General features: G+C 58.6%; 2 protein-coding genes across 4 annotated transcripts; both read left to right on the forward strand.

Moving 5' to 3' along the window:
- The first annotated feature begins 314 nt into the window (after positions 1-314).
- On the forward strand, positions 315-2,943 carry UBL4A (ubiquitin like 4A). Its single transcript, XM_024116757.3, has 5 exons — positions 315-467; positions 645-750; positions 966-1,180; positions 1,295-1,401; positions 2,779-2,943. The coding sequence occupies exons 1-5, from the start codon at positions 420-422 to the stop codon at positions 2,888-2,890; spliced, it is 588 nt and encodes a 195-aa protein (XP_023972525.1). The 5' UTR covers positions 315-419; the 3' UTR covers positions 2,891-2,943.
- A 3,737-nt stretch (positions 2,944-6,680) lies between these two features.
- LOC102982262 (EKC/KEOPS complex subunit LAGE3) lies at positions 6,681-8,691 on the forward strand. 3 transcript variants are annotated; one of them, XM_028482732.1, is made up of 4 exons: positions 6,681-7,439; positions 7,574-7,696; positions 8,024-8,095; positions 8,370-8,691. In XM_028482732.1, the coding sequence occupies exons 1-4, from the start codon at positions 7,069-7,071 to the stop codon at positions 8,482-8,484; spliced, it is 681 nt and encodes a 226-aa protein (XP_028338533.1). In that variant the 5' UTR covers positions 6,681-7,068; the 3' UTR covers positions 8,485-8,691. The 3 variants fall into 3 exon arrangements, with proteins under 3 accessions (XP_028338533.1, XP_007120071.2, XP_054937775.1); XM_007120009.4 differs by having other exon boundaries at positions 6,906-7,641; positions 7,990-8,118; XM_055081800.1 differs by lacking the exon at positions 6,681-7,439 and having other exon boundaries at positions 7,490-7,696; positions 8,024-8,118.
- Positions 8,692-13,920: the final 5,229 nt, after the last annotated feature.

Below are 13,920 nucleotides of genomic sequence, written 5' to 3' on the forward strand. Positions count from 1 at the left end.
CCGGGTCATCGGCGCACTCCTGAGAGGCAGGGAGTCGGCCTGGGCGCTGACCTGTTCCGCCCGCGGGCAGTGAGCGGGGGCGAGCGAACCCCTGGCCCGCCTTTCCCCCCCGAGTCCCAGCTCCCCGACTCCGCCGACCAGGCCCGACTAGTTCCTCCGCCCCTCCTCATCCCCGCGGGCTTCCCGGCTCAGTCGCCGCGGGCTCCGGGTCCGGGCCGGTCCCCGTGCGCCGGCGGGGGTGGGGGGGGGTGGGGAGGTGCGGGGGAACGCGACACGGGGGGCGGGGCCGCGACGCCGGGCGCGCCGCTCGCGCGACTTCCGGCAGTTGTAGTTGGTTCTGGCGCGCGCCCGGGGCGGCGGCGCGCGGCGGGGGGCTGTAGGGCTTCGCAACGGCCGGAGTGGACGCCGCCGCGGCCGCCATGCAGCTAACAGTGAAGGCGCTCCAGGGCCGCGAGTGTAACCTGCAGGTATAGCGTCGCCGGGCCCCGCCGCCGTGCCGGCTCACGCGGTTGGCCCCCGGGCGCAGGGCCGGGCCGAGGGCGGGGGACGGACCGGGCGGGCCGGCCGCGCAGGGGAAGCCAGGAGAGCCGCCCTCCGCGGGGGCTGCGGCCTCACCGCCTGCCTCTCACCCTCGGCCCGGCCAGGTGTCGGAGGACGAGCTGGTGTCCACGCTGAAACATCTGGTCTCCGAGAGGCTGAACGTCCCCGTCCGCCAGCAGCGGCTGCTGTTCAAGGGCAAGGCCCTGGCAGGTAACCGGGGAGAGGAGACGCCCGGGGAGCCCCGCGGGAAGTCGGGGGACGGGGCGTCCGGGCCGACCCCGGGCAGCAGTGGAGTGGAGGGGGCTCTGGCCACTTGACCCCCAGGGAGGCTGCATCCTCAGCCGGATGCCGCGGCGCTCCGCCTGGCCTCCCCGAGGCCTTTCCCACCACCGTGGGCCACAGCTCCATCAATCTCTCTCGGGCAGATGGGAAAAGACTCACCGATTACAGCATTGGGCCCAATTCCAAGCTCAATCTAGTGGTCAAACCTCTGGAGAAGGTGTTACTGGAAGAAAGCAGCGCGCGGACAGTGGCCGAGGCCCCGCCCCCACCCCCGGCCGCCTGGCCTCTAATCTCCAAAGTCCTGGCCCGTCACTTCAGCGCCGCAGATGCCAGCAGAGTCCTGGACCAGCTCCAGCGGGTGAGCAGCGCCGCGCGGGACTTCCACGCCCCTCCCAGCCGCTCGCAGCCCCTGCCCCTATCCCAGCGCCCCCCCGACCCGCGCCGCTGAATCCTCCTGGCCTTCTCTCCTCAGGATTATGAGAGGTCCCTGAGCCGCCTGACGCTGGATGACATCGAACGCTTGGCTGGCCGCTTCCTGCACCCTGAAGTGACTGAAGCTATGGAGAAGGGGTTCTCCAAGTAGGATTCTCGGAGTGTGGGGAGGAGCTGGGCCAGGCCACAAGCTGCATGTAGCATTAAATGTGTTCTCATGTTGCAATTCGGCTCATATACTAGCTGGCAGGTACGCGGGTACCTGTGTCCGGCTCTTGACCTGGGTTTGCTCCCACGTTTGGCGCTAGTGCTGAAGTGGGAGAGCCACAATCTGAGTCCAGCCAGCTTCTAGAAGTGCCTCAGGGTGAGAGGGTTGTTTAGAAGGGTTCTGAGGGGTGGGCTTTGGCATTCCATGTTCGGCCCACTGAGGATAAACCCTCGAGCAATACCTTTCCAGGCCTGAAAGGGGAAGCAGCTGGCCCCTGCTGCCCAGTCCTGTCACCTCACCTCTGGCAGGTCCGACATCGGCAGGTCAAGTGACAGCCAGCCTTGGGCCCCCTCAAGCTGCTGCCACCAGTGTGCACTCGATGAAGGGAAAGCGTGTTGGGGGCTCTGGGACGTCACCCAGCTCTGGGGTGTGTTACCTTAGGCAAGTCCCTGTGCCGTGTTGGTCCCCAGCCATTGACTCTGCACAGTGAGGGCCACTCCTTAGACCTCAGTCAGTTTCCTTTACCCCCAACCCCCCGGGCTCGGGAGTCTGCGGCCATCCTCCCCCTCGTGTCCCAGATACAAAGTGAGGCCAAAAGCTGAGGGATGGCCAAGCGTGGCCCAGAGATGGGGTGCCCTGGCCCTTAGTGTCGCAGCTTTTCTCTGGGCACCCTTAGAGAGGACAGGGGATGGGCTCAAGGTTACTCAGCCAGGCCCCTGCACCCTGCGCTCGCCCACAGCGTGAAAGTAGACCCTTCCCCTGCCGCGTGTGTACAGGGACTTTCACTGTGCACGCCACTCACTGCCTGACAAGGAACCTCGGGGGGCCAGGGAGGGGCAGAAGCCGCTGGCGGGTGGGCCCTAGAGATCATCGAGGCACCTGCTCGGAGGAGGAGGGCACCTGGGCCGCCCTCCTGCCTGGGCCTCGTGGGGTAAGCGCCGGGTCCCCGGGCTGGGAGGACGGACAGAGGCCTGACGGGCAAAGGCTTTGAAGAACAGGTGGAAGGCCCTGGCCCCGCCCAGCAGCAGGGCCCGGGTGATAGACTTGCCTACTCCCTCATTTCTCTTCCGTCAGGAAGGTTTATACTGACACTTCCAGTCGCGCTAGAGGTGAATGTGAGACTTTGATCTGAAAGGAACTGTATTAGCTAGGCGGCTTTTGGTTTCCAGTAATTGATTTAACCGTAGAGGAAGTTGGTTTGAGCAATAAAGGAAATGTGTTGGTTTACGAAACTGAGAAGTCCAGGGATATTGGCAGCAGCTAAACAGTTTCACCAAATACCCAGTTTCTTCCTACCTCCCCTCTGCACCCTGCAGCGTCTGCTTCATCCCAGGCCTCTGCCTCAGGATCAGAAGATGGTTGCCTGCAGCTTCCACCAAATCCCTCGATCACAGCCAGCAAGGAGCACCTTCCCGACCTGTAGCGTAGCTTCTTTCTCAGATGCCCCCAGCAAATAAACGCTGTCCTTTCGTTGGTCAGAACCGGGTGGTGCCTCCATCATTTTGGCAGGGGGTGGGGTGGGCTTGGGCGGGCGAGGGAGATTCTCAGCGAAGGCCAGGTCCTCGGGGAGGGCTGACCGGTGCAGTGCAGGGGAGTGACACACGCAGACGCGTGCTGCAGACAGACCCTAGAGGCGGTTGTTGAGTCCCTTGTGCCAGTGCCTCCCAGCTTGGGGGTGACAAAGCCATGTGCTGGGCAGTTGGAGAGGGGGGTCAGGAAGTCGGCGGCGGGTAGATCAGGCTGGACAGGGAGACGGGAGTGGCGTCTTCAGGGTGTATGGTAGGCGCCTCGCTGACAGAACTGACTGGGATCCGGACCCGGTCTGATTCCACAGCCCCGTGCAGCCTTCCGTGGCGTTCGGGAGCGGCCTGTGGACACGATGTCCTAGATGCCGTAAGGACGGATGAGACGGCTTCCCCGGGAGCGTGGCGTAAACGGGGGAGAGGACTGGGCCGTGAGGGACTTCACCAACTGGAGACGCTGTGGAGGCCGCAGGGAGAGCTCGGTGTCAGAGGCCAAGAACGCCCCTCCAGGAAGCGGGGGTGGCGGGGGGCGGCTAGTGGTGCCTCCTCTCGCCCCGGTAGCAAGAAGGTGGCCGGCAGCGCCGTGGGGAAGAGGCCGACGGTGACCGCGGACCCCTGCTCCCGGAGGCTTGTCTGCGCAGCAGGGTGCAGCTGTGCAGGGACAGGGCCGGGGAGGAAGATGGAGGGGGAGGAGATGCTGCCGGCATGAGAGACGGGAGGCCCAGGTGGGAAGGGGCCAGGGAGGCTCCGCTCCAGGCCCGTGCCATCGTGAGAGGAGACGGGCGGCCGCACGTGAGGACGGAATGGCCGCAGGCTGCACCCCGCCTTTGCCCTTAGATGTACACCGCAGGCTCCAAATGCTGAGCTCCTTCCACGGGGGCCGGAATGTTTATCGCGGGCCCTGTGCCCCTGCCCCGGAGGCGGGTGCCGACCCACCTGTTGCCCCCTGGCCCCTGGCCGCGGTAGGGCCCCGAGGCCCGCTGTCCGCTCCTCGCGGAGGGGCCTCGGGACCGTCGCTCACCCCCAGGGCCGCGGTGCTGTTCCCAGTCCCTGTGCTGGTCGCAGTGCCGCCAGGACACGGCAGGATGAGCGAAGGGCCCAGCCGAGGTGGCCTGTCAGACAGAAATGGTCTGGCACCTGGAATGGGGCCTGTGGCGCCGTTTCCCACGGGCACACAGGAGGAGGGGCGGCCTCACAGGGGAGCAGCGTTTCTTTTGGGGTGGGGCTCATGGAGTTGGAAGCGCCCAGGCGACAGATCCGCTGTGCCCACAATTTGCTGGCGCCTTGCAGGCTTTCCCCGCAGGCCTGGGCGAGACCGGGCCTCACCAGCTCCAGCAGGCGGGACAGGTGCTGCTCAGCCGTGCCAGGCCCTGCCAGCAGCAGACGCGACAGCCGTGGCGGCCTCAGCCCTTGAAAAGCCTGCAGGAGAGACAGTCGCCCCTGTCCCCCTCCAGGGCCCAGCCAGAGCAGCCTCCCCGAGTTCCTGGGGACCTGCCCCTGGCCACCTCTGCTGCCGCCCTCTCCGCTTTTCCTTCCACTTGGTGGCTCGCTCCTCTGGCTCCTTTGCCGGTTCTCCCCCAACGCCCCCATCTCTCACTGTCGGGGGGGCCCCGAGACTCCGTCCCCGGACCCCTTCTCCATGTCACTCCCTGGGGAGCCTGTCCACCTTCCCTGCCATTTCTGTGTTTTGCGCCCATGTCTGTGGCTCATCCAGTCCTGTCTCTGAGGGCTGTGACTCTGAGGCCATGCCCGGCTCCCCTGCACAAGCCTCCCGTCATTCTTTTAGTGCATGTCCCAGTTGCTGGCGGCACGGGGGCTGGAAGACACAGGTCCCTCCCGCCTGGCACCTGCGTCCGCACGTGTGCCCGGCACTGAAGGGCAACACGGTGGGCCAGGCTTTTAACAACAGGAAGTGGCCGACTTTGCTTCTCCCAACCCTCCCTCCTCCGCGGGCAATCAGGCAACGGCATTTTCGGAAGAGTCCAGGGCACTCGCCTTGTAGAAAGTCCCAGTCTGGATTTGCCCGCTTCCTTCCTGGTTAGATTCAGCTTAGGTGTTTTGCGGACAGCACCGCCCAGGGCAGGCTGTCCTTCTCCCTCCCCGCGCAGGGCGAGGAGGGGCAGGGGGCCGGGCTGCCCACCGTTAGGGAGGCTCGGTTTGATCACCCGGTGTCTCCCTTGTAAAGTTGCATTTTCCCTCCCTAATGCACAAGTAACCTGGGTGAAACCTTGAGACCCAGTGGCTATCGTTTCCCCAACAACCTTTATCTAATGGTTTTACCATCCAAGGATGATCCCCAACCGGATGGATTACATTGGTGGCTGCAAAATGGTGGTTTTCTCATGCTTTCTTTCTTTCTACAATTTTTAGTTGGCATTTCTCTATAAAGAGCTTTCCCTTTTCACAATTGTCATGGTGGACACATTGTTTCTTTGTTTGTTTTTTAAAGAAATAAATCAATAAATAAATTTATTGATTTATTTATTTTTGGCTGCGTTGGGTCTTTGTTGCTGCACTCCGGCTTCCTCTAACTGGGGCGAGTGGTGGCTACTCTTCACTGCGGTGCGCGGCCTTCTCACTGCGGTGGCTTCTCTTGTTGCGGAGCACGGGCTCTAGGCGCGCGGGCTTCAGTAGTTGCAATGTGCGGCCCCAGAGTTGTGGCGCACAGGCTTGGTTGCTCCGCAGCATGTGGGATCCTCCCGGACCAGGGCTCGAACCCGTGTCCCCTGCATTGGCAGGAGGACTCTCAACCACCGCGCCACCGGGGAAGTCCCCGCATTGTCTTTTTTTTATTCAACAACTTAGACTACAAGAGTGTCATTTTGGGGGGGAGCTTTATGGGACTATAGCCTGCATAGAGTAATGTGCATAAATCGTCAATGTACAGCTCAATGGAATTTTAAAGTGAATACATATATGTTACCTTCCCTGGTGCCTCCTCCAAAAAGTTTAATAGCCTTTTGGATACTCAGATGTTCTAGCTTTGGCTCTTTCTGGTTGGCTCCCATGTCCCTTTGACACGCCTCATCCTTTTGTTTTTCAAGCATGTCCTTACTTTCTGGCACCACAAGGTGCTCCAGGCTCGTCTTGTATTTTTTCCTGCCCCATACCTAGAATCTTCCACCTCTCCAAGGACCTCTGGTTTTTGTTCTCTGAATGTTCCTTTCACTACAACCCTGTTTATGTTTCATGAATTCAATATCTTTTACTTATCTATATGAGGAGAATTATAATAGATTTTCCTTGCCACCTGGACTTCTGTCTGTGAGATGCTCTGATGGCACACTCTTGGCCCCAGTGGCATTTCCTGGGCAAGTGCAGTTGTCTAGGGAAATGAGGACCCCAGCCTGTCACCCCTTGGTTGCTACCCCTTCTTGTGCTTTCTTTTTTTTTTTTTTTTTTGCGGTACACGGGCCTCTCTCACCGCTGTGGCCTCTCCCGTTGCGGAGCACAGGCTCCGGACGCGCAGGCTCACCGGCCATGGCTCACGGGCCCAGCCGCTCCGCGGCCTGTGGGATCCTCCCAGACCGGGGCGCGAACCCGTGTCCCCTGCATCGGCAGGCGGACTCAACCACTGTGCCACCAGGGAAGCCTCAAGATCTTAACATCTTAACGACAAGAAGGAGCCAGCCACGGGAGTCTGGGGACAGAGTCTTCCAAAAAGGAAGAGTAAGTGCAAAGGGGGATGGGGGCAGGCCACCCTTGGTCAGGAGCAGAGAAAAGACCCTAGAGGCTGCACAGAGTGAGGAAGCAGGCAGGTGGGGGCCGAGCGTGCAGGAGCCGGGAGCCAGGTCACACAGGAAGGAGTTCGGTTTTGATTCCAAAAGCAATGGGAAACTGTCTTAGGATTTTAAGCAAGGACATGATATGATGTGATTTATATCGAAAATTAAGAACTGGTTCTACTGTGTGGAGAGAAGTGGGGTGACTTAGGATTTATTTTCGGGGAGGTCCAACAGGCTTCGGTGATCCAGTTCAGCTCTTTGCCCTTCCTTATGATTACAAAGCAGGAAAACAGAAAACTAACAGGACTATCACCATCGGAAATTTCACGGCAGTTTAAAAACTTATTTTTGTTTAAAAATGTCGTATAAGGTCACTGTCAAAAACTTGCAGGAAAACAGAAGAAGGAAGTTGAAATCGCGTCACACAGTTTGCGAAGGGCCAGGGCTTTGGGAGGGAGCCTCAGTTTCTCTGCGGCCAACGGAGTCTTGGAGAACCCCCAGCCGGGCCGGTTCCGTGGGAACCCACCACGCAGCCCCTCGGCCTCAGCGGGGCCTGCTTGCGCAGGCGCAAGGGACGGAGTCAGGCGCAAGGGGGCGGAGCTTCAGGAAGGGGCCGTTGTCTTTCAGCCTTCCGTGGAGAGAGCGGATGGGGAGACCAGCAGCCCGGAGACAAGAGTCGGAGGCGGAGCGCTGCAGCCATGCAGGCGGCAGAGGCGGACGCAGGCACAGGCAGGATGGCGGGCGGCGCTGAAGGCCTGGGCAGCCAGGGGGGCAGGGGGGTCATGGGGGGCAGGGGCGGCCCTTGCAGCGGGGGTGCTGCTGCCGCTGCAGACAACGGAGCTCTGTGTGTCGCGCCGGCACAGCACTCTCCGGGACCGGGCGGACACCCTGCACCCACGGCCGGAAGGCCGGGAAGCCGGCCACACGTATTGTATCCTACCCGAGGGCGGAGTGGGGAGTGGGCTGCAGCCTGCCTGCGGTGGGAGGTAGGACGGAGGGACGCACGAATCGGGGGCCGCCTGGGAGGGAAGGGGAGGAGGGGGAGTCAGGGGCTGCTGCGGGGCGGGCTTGCGGGGGACAGATGAGAGCAGAAGGAGACCCGGGCCGCCTGGGGGCGAAGAAAAGAGAGCGCGGGGCAGCGGGGCTGCTGGGCGGCCCAGCCAGGCGTGCTCGGGGGGCTGGGAGCAGTCCCGAAAGGGGTGAGGCTGGTCAGGGTGCCCTGAGACGGGGCCCAAAGCACCAGTCCGTGTGGATGGTGCCTTAACCGAATCTCCATCAGCGCCCTAAGTGTGCCTTTTCCGTCCACCTTGGAGGCGGAGATCGCCCGTGGCTCCCTGGCCCCAGATGCCGAACTGCACCATGGGACTGTTGGGAAGGAGCTCACAGTAAGCGGCAGCGTCCTGGCGGTGTAAGTTCTAGAAAGGGCTGCTTGGGAGTGGCAGCAGGTGGCCGGGCCGGTCTCCCCCAGGGGCGCTCTATTGGAGACTCAGAGATACTCCAGGGTTGGATCTAGGGAGGTGACGCGGTGCACTGGACCCGTCGCCGCCCCAGCGGGCGCTCCAATGGAGATGGCAGCGGCTCCGGTGTCATAGAGGGGCAGAGCCAGGGACTGGAGGGGTTGCTACCATCACCTTGGTTTTCTTTTTCCGTCACTTTTAGCCACTGGAGAGCTGAAGATTCCCACCTCCTCCAAACTTCCATCGTCACCTTTCTTGACCATCTTTCTCTGGTGATACGGACCATGCAGCGCTTTGGGCCCCCTGTTGCACGCTAAGCCAGGGCTAGAGAAGGGGATTAAGGTCTAAACTTGTGCCCCTTCCTAGACAGTGCATCCCTCCTAGGGCAGAGATTCCTGTAGTAGTTGCCACTTTATTATGGGGTCCTCATCTTTTGCCTCTACTGGCCCTTGGGTGCTGAGGGTTCACTTGTCTTGTTGGGTGCTTAAATGTTTCTTAACTACTGAAAATAAAACTGAGCTACGATGCTATGTCTGACTTTATTTTCAACCACAGCACCTTTCAATATTCTTGCCTTTGTCCATAAATTGGAGGGGAGGTTCTGTGATTCAGATATTCAAGTAGTACAAGGTAACTGAAGACAGTTTAAGAAATGGAAGAGGATAGGTCCTGTCTGTCATTCAGTATTAACTGCTGTCCACATTTTGGAATATTTTCTTAGTTTTATAGTGGTATTTATGTAGTAAATGTGTAACAGTAATAATATTTTGCAAGCTTAGCATTTTTCCTGATATTTTTCATCTAACATGAACCTTTTTCTAAAAATTCTTCAAAAGCATTATTGAATGGATACATAAAAGGTACATTATTGAATGTTTAAATTATTTTCAATTTTTGCCATATTATAGGTAATGATTCAGTGGAATGCTTGTATATAGAGCTTTGCCTGAATGATTGTTGTCTTAAGATAGACTACAAGAGGTAGAATTGGTTAAATATGTGAAGCTCTCACGCTGCAGTGTGTGAAATTGCTCTCCAAATTGTACAGAAAATGTACCCTCCCACTAGAATGCTGGTTTCCCACATCCTTGTCACTACTGGGTCTCCTCGGTAAAATTTTTTTTAAAAACTGGGTTTGTATGACAAGAGCAAACAACCGAGAAACACTTGAATAGGAGCTTTGTGGCTTACTGGCCTTGTCTCAGATCAGTGAAGAAAAAGTGCTAGGACCGTCATTTAAGCCTTCAGTTAGAAGGAGTTAGCTTCCTGTAAGAGGTGTTGTATCCTGCAGCCTTTCTAAACGCACTTATTCTAGTAGCTCTTTGGTAGATGCTGTTGGATTTTCATCATTGATCATGTTTTCTCAGAATAAAGGCAGTTTAGCTTCTTCCTTTCCAATCTGCGTGCCTTTCAGTGATGAATCTTTCTCCTGGTTAAGGATGGGATTTGGCTGCTTTGTATCCCTGGTAGTTTTTCCTTCAGTGTCAGACATTGAGCCTTTTCCCCTGGGTGCTGGGTATCTGTATTTCTAGACATATTTTTTGAGCTTTGTTCTGGGATGCTGTTAGATTACTGGGGAGAGATCCTTTTGAGTCTTGCTTTGAAGATTTGCTGTGTGGGACCAGAGCAGCTTTCAGTGTAGGGTTCACTTTTTTTTTTTTTAGTTTTTGGCCACACCCCATGGGATGTGGAATCTCAGTTCCCCGACCAGGGATCGAACCCACTCCTCCTGCACTGGAAGTGCGGAGTCCTAACCACTGGACCGCCGGGGAAGTACCATAGGATTCGTTTTTTTCCCATACTACTGAGGCGCGAGCCTTCTGAGCCCCCTTCCGGGTGCCTCCCCAATTATGAGGTTTGCATTCTGGCCGGTGGGGACAGCCCCCAGTCCCTGTCCTGCTCGAGCACTGGGCTGAGTTACCTTCCATCCTTTGGGTGGCCCTGTCCCCCGCCTCGCAGAGTTTCCTTCCATGCTGGCGCTGCTCAGTGGTCCTCGGCGCGCTCCAGTGGACCCTCCGCCCGTGGGCACGGTTCTCTCCCTGCGCCGCTGTGTCCTCTCCGGTCCTCCACCCGCCAGCTCCGCTGCCTGCGCTCTGCGACCCACCCCCGAGACCCGGGGAGGCGGCTGGGCTCGGTCCGGACAGTCCGTGTAGAGAGCAAGCTGGGGCAGCTGCACGGCTCACCTCTTCGGGGTCTCAGCTCCCAGGGATCTCGGACGGTCCTCCCTCACCTGAGGCTCAGTTTCTTCACAGCCTGTGTTTCATAAAATTTGGCTGCATTTAGGGGATTCTTTCAAGCCAGTGGTGGGGGGGGGGATCCGGTCCCTGTTCCTGCATGTGCGTGAAGGGAGTCTGCCGGGACAGAGCCCAGAGAGCTCTGGCAGCGTGGCCTGGAGGGAGGGGGATGCTGGTGCTGGGCGTGGCGATGACGGCGATGATGGAGCATCTCCCCCGCCAGCACGCAGCAGCTCTGGTGGCTACGGCAAGGGTCTTTTTCTTCCTTCCCTTTTTAAAAACCATTTTTAAGACTTTAATTATCGATGGGGAGGTGAGAATTGAGCACTTTCACGCCACTGTCCTTCTGCCTCCTCCCCAAATGGTTCTATTCTACTCACTCCAGAAACTGTGCCCTCCCACCACAATTCTGGTTTCCCCACATCTATGTCACCATTAGGTTAGTGTCCCGCAAAAATAAAAAAACTGAGTGTGTGTGAGAAGAGCAAACAACCCAGAAACACTAGGCTAGGAATTTTGTAGTTTACTGGCTTCGTTTCAGATCAGTGAAGAATACTGCTGGCACACCTGGCTCAGGGTCTAAAATATCCTGCGATCTTGGAAGTTTTACTTCTTCCTTTCCAATCTGGTTGCCTTTTATTGATTGTTCTATCTATCTCCGTCTAATGGGCTGGTCTTTACTTACTACTTTCATGCCAAGTGTTTTTGCTTGGATAGCAGACCTTGTATGTTTTCCCTTGGGTGCTGGCTATTTTTGTATCCATAAACATACTCGAACTTGTTCTCAGGTGCCGCGGTTACTTGGAGACAATTTGATCTTCAGAATCTTGCTTCTGAGATTTGCTACATGGCGCTAGAGCAGCTTCTAGTGCAGAATTAATTATTTTCCCGCTACTGAGGCACGACCGTTCTGAGTGCCCTCCCTCAGGCCTCTTGAATTCCGAGGTTTCCATTCTGGCCAGGTCCCGCTTGAGCCCCGAGCATAGTTACCTTTAATTCTTCCTGGCAGCCCCTTCCCAGGCCCGGGGCGGTTTCCTCACACACTTGTGCTGATCCTCCAGGGGGACCCTCTGCAGACCCCCAGGATCCTCTCTGCCGCCAGCTCCCGAGCTACAGTACCCCAGGCCCTAGGGCTCGACGTCAATCTGATTCTCCCTCCCTGACCCAGCAAAGCCCAGAATCAGCCTACTGCCTTGGCCTGACAGATGAACTGGTGAAGCTGCCAGGTTGCTTTAAAACATAAGTCAGATTGAGTCACTCTTCCGTTAAAAAGAATCTCCAAAAGGGACTCTTAGGGACAAAGCCAAAGAACTTACAGTGGCCTGAAAAGCCAGATGTGAGGGACTTCCCTGGTGGCGCAGTGGTTGAGAATCCACCTGCCAATGCAGAGGACACGGGTTCGATCCCTGGTCCGGGAACATCCCACAGGCCACGGAGCAACTAAGCCCGTGCGCCACAACTACTGAGCCTGCGCTCTAGAGCCCGCGAGCCACAACCACTGAGCCCGCACGCCACAACTACTGAAGTCCGCGTGCCTAGAGCCCGAGCTGTGCAAGAGAAGCCGCCGCAATGAGAAGCCCGCGCACTGCAACGAAGAGTAGCCCCCGCTTGCCGCAACTAGAGAAAGCCTGCGCGCGGCAACAAAGACCCAACAACGAGGACCCAGTGCAGCCAAAAAAAAAAAAAAGAAAAAAAAAAAAAAGCCAGATGTGATCCAGCCCGTTTCCTCTCCGGTCTTCTCCACGCCCACCCTTTCGCTTGCTCATCCTGATTCAGCCTCACTGGCTTCCTTAGCTGTTCAAAAATGCCAGGCCGGGGGCTTCCCTGGTGGCTCAGTGGTTAAGAATCCGCCTGCCCATGCGGGGGACACGGGTTCGAGCCCTGGTCCGGGAAGATCCCACAGGCCGCGGAGCAACTAAGGCCGTGCGTCACAACCACTGAGCCTGCGCTCGAGAGCCCGCGAGCCACAACTACTGAAGCCCGCGCGCCTGGAGCCCGTGCTCCGCAACCAGAGAAGCCGCTGCAATGAGAAGCCCGCGCACCGCGACGAAGAGTAGCCCTCGCTCGCCGCAGCTAGAGAAAGCCCGCGCGCAGCAACGAAGACCCAACACAGCCAAAAATATAAATAAATAAATAAATTAATTAATTAATTAATTAATTAATTTAAAAAAAAAAAACACATGCCAGGCTGGCTCCTGCCTCAAGGCCTTCGCACTGGTTCTCTTCAGTCTGGAACCCTCTTCCTCTGGGGAGCCCCCTGGCTCACCCGAAAATCATTCCTGCCCGCTCTATTTAAAATCGCATCCCGCTTTCTCCCCACCCGGATTACTTGAACAGGTGTGTGGCGGAAGAGGGTAAGAGGTAGGAGGTAGGTAGGAGCACAGTCATTGCAGTGCACTTGGGACAGTCAAGAGTTGTCAGCTATGAAGGCGTCTGGGGGCCATGAAGCCCTGGGTGGTTTTGAACAGTGGGGACGAGGTCCACCGTGCATGTTAACGGGGCCCCAGTGCCTCCCACGTTGAGAAGAGGCTCAGGGCGGCCAGGGCGGCAATGGGGGGACCCTGGCATCCAGGCAAGCGACAAGGGCGGCTTGGACCAGTTGGGGGCAGTGGAGGAGGGGAGAAGGGGGCGGATTCTGCATGTGTCTTGAAGGCGGAGCCACCAGGACTCACTGATGGATTGGACGCGGCCCTGGAGCTCCTCGGAAACCCTGCATCGAGTCACCCTTCCCCCCCCCCCACCAAGGGCGAGCAGCTCATGCAGAGTCCGACAGCCTCCCCACCTGCTTCCACGTTCGGGGAGCGGCCACCTGCCCCGAGGACAAAGCCACACACTGCGTCCATTTCTCAACATTTAATTAGGAAAAAAAATTACAGGGACAAAGAAAACCTCATGCAAAAAAGAGAAAAAGGGGCCAAGTGGGTTTCCAGGAGCGCAGGCCGGGGCCAGATTCCTCCAAGGAAGCAGAAGGACAAAGGAGTAAGGCACTGCCGCCTCTGCCCCTCGGGGCGGGCGCAGGACAGGGCGGCGGAGGATGAGGGGGCCGGACGCGCAGACCACACCGAGGGGGTTTGGCAGCAGGGCCCGGAGGAGGGGGGTTCGGTGCCCCCAGGCCCAGCTCACGCCCTGGCAGGAGCCTGGTTCGAGCTCTCCAGGCGCTCAGAGAGGACGGGGCCCCGGGAGGGGGTACAGTCCCGGCCCGAGAAGTCTGGAGGGGCTGCTGCGGTGGCCGCAGGGGGACCCCTTGGCCGAGCCACCGTCCGAGGGCAACTTCGGGTGCCTCACCCGCCCCAAGGGCTGCTGGTGCCAAGGCCCCCCGCCCCACCCCGTCCTCGGCATGGGTGGGGCCAGCCAGGGCAAGGGGGCGGGGTCAGAGGCTAGGCCGAGGCTGACCATGTCACAAGGGAGCCGGGAGGCCTCAAGGAGAGAAGGTGAGTGAGGTTGGCAGCCTCCGGGGGCGGGGGTGGGGGGGGGTGGGGGGAGGGGGCGCGTATTTACAGATGGAGACGACGGTGAGAA

Source organism: Physeter macrocephalus, chromosome 21 (genome assembly GCF_002837175.3).
Source record: "Physeter macrocephalus isolate SW-GA chromosome 21, ASM283717v5, whole genome shotgun sequence".
Lineage (NCBI taxonomy): Eukaryota > Metazoa > Chordata > Mammalia > Artiodactyla > Physeteridae > Physeter > Physeter macrocephalus.

What these genes read in the sequence shown, in the direction of transcription:
- UBL4A (XM_024116757.3), top strand. Translation starts at nt 420, where the DNA reads ATGCAGCTAACAGTGAAGGCGCTCCAGGGCCGCGAGTGTAACCTGCAG. An exon ending in CAAGGGCAAGGCCCTGGCAG is followed by an intron (nt 751 to 965) that starts GTAACCGGGGAG and finishes TCTCTCGGGCAG; the next exon opens with ATGGGAAAAGACTCACCGAT. An exon ending in TCCTGGACCAGCTCCAGCGG is followed by an intron (nt 1,181 to 1,294) that starts GTGAGCAGCGCC and finishes TTCTCTCCTCAG; the next exon opens with GATTATGAGAGGTCCCTGAG.
- LOC102982262 (XM_028482732.1), top strand. Translation starts at nt 7,069, where the DNA reads ATGTCGTATAAGGTCACTGTCAAAAACTTGCAGGAAAACAGAAGAAGG. An exon ending in AGAGGCGGACGCAGGCACAG is followed by an intron (nt 7,440 to 7,573) that starts GCAGGATGGCGG and finishes GCGCCGGCACAG; the next exon opens with CACTCTCCGGGACCGGGCGG. An exon ending in CAGCCTGCCTGCGGTGGGAG is followed by an intron (nt 7,697 to 8,023) that starts GTAGGACGGAGG and finishes TCCACCTTGGAG; the next exon opens with GCGGAGATCGCCCGTGGCTC.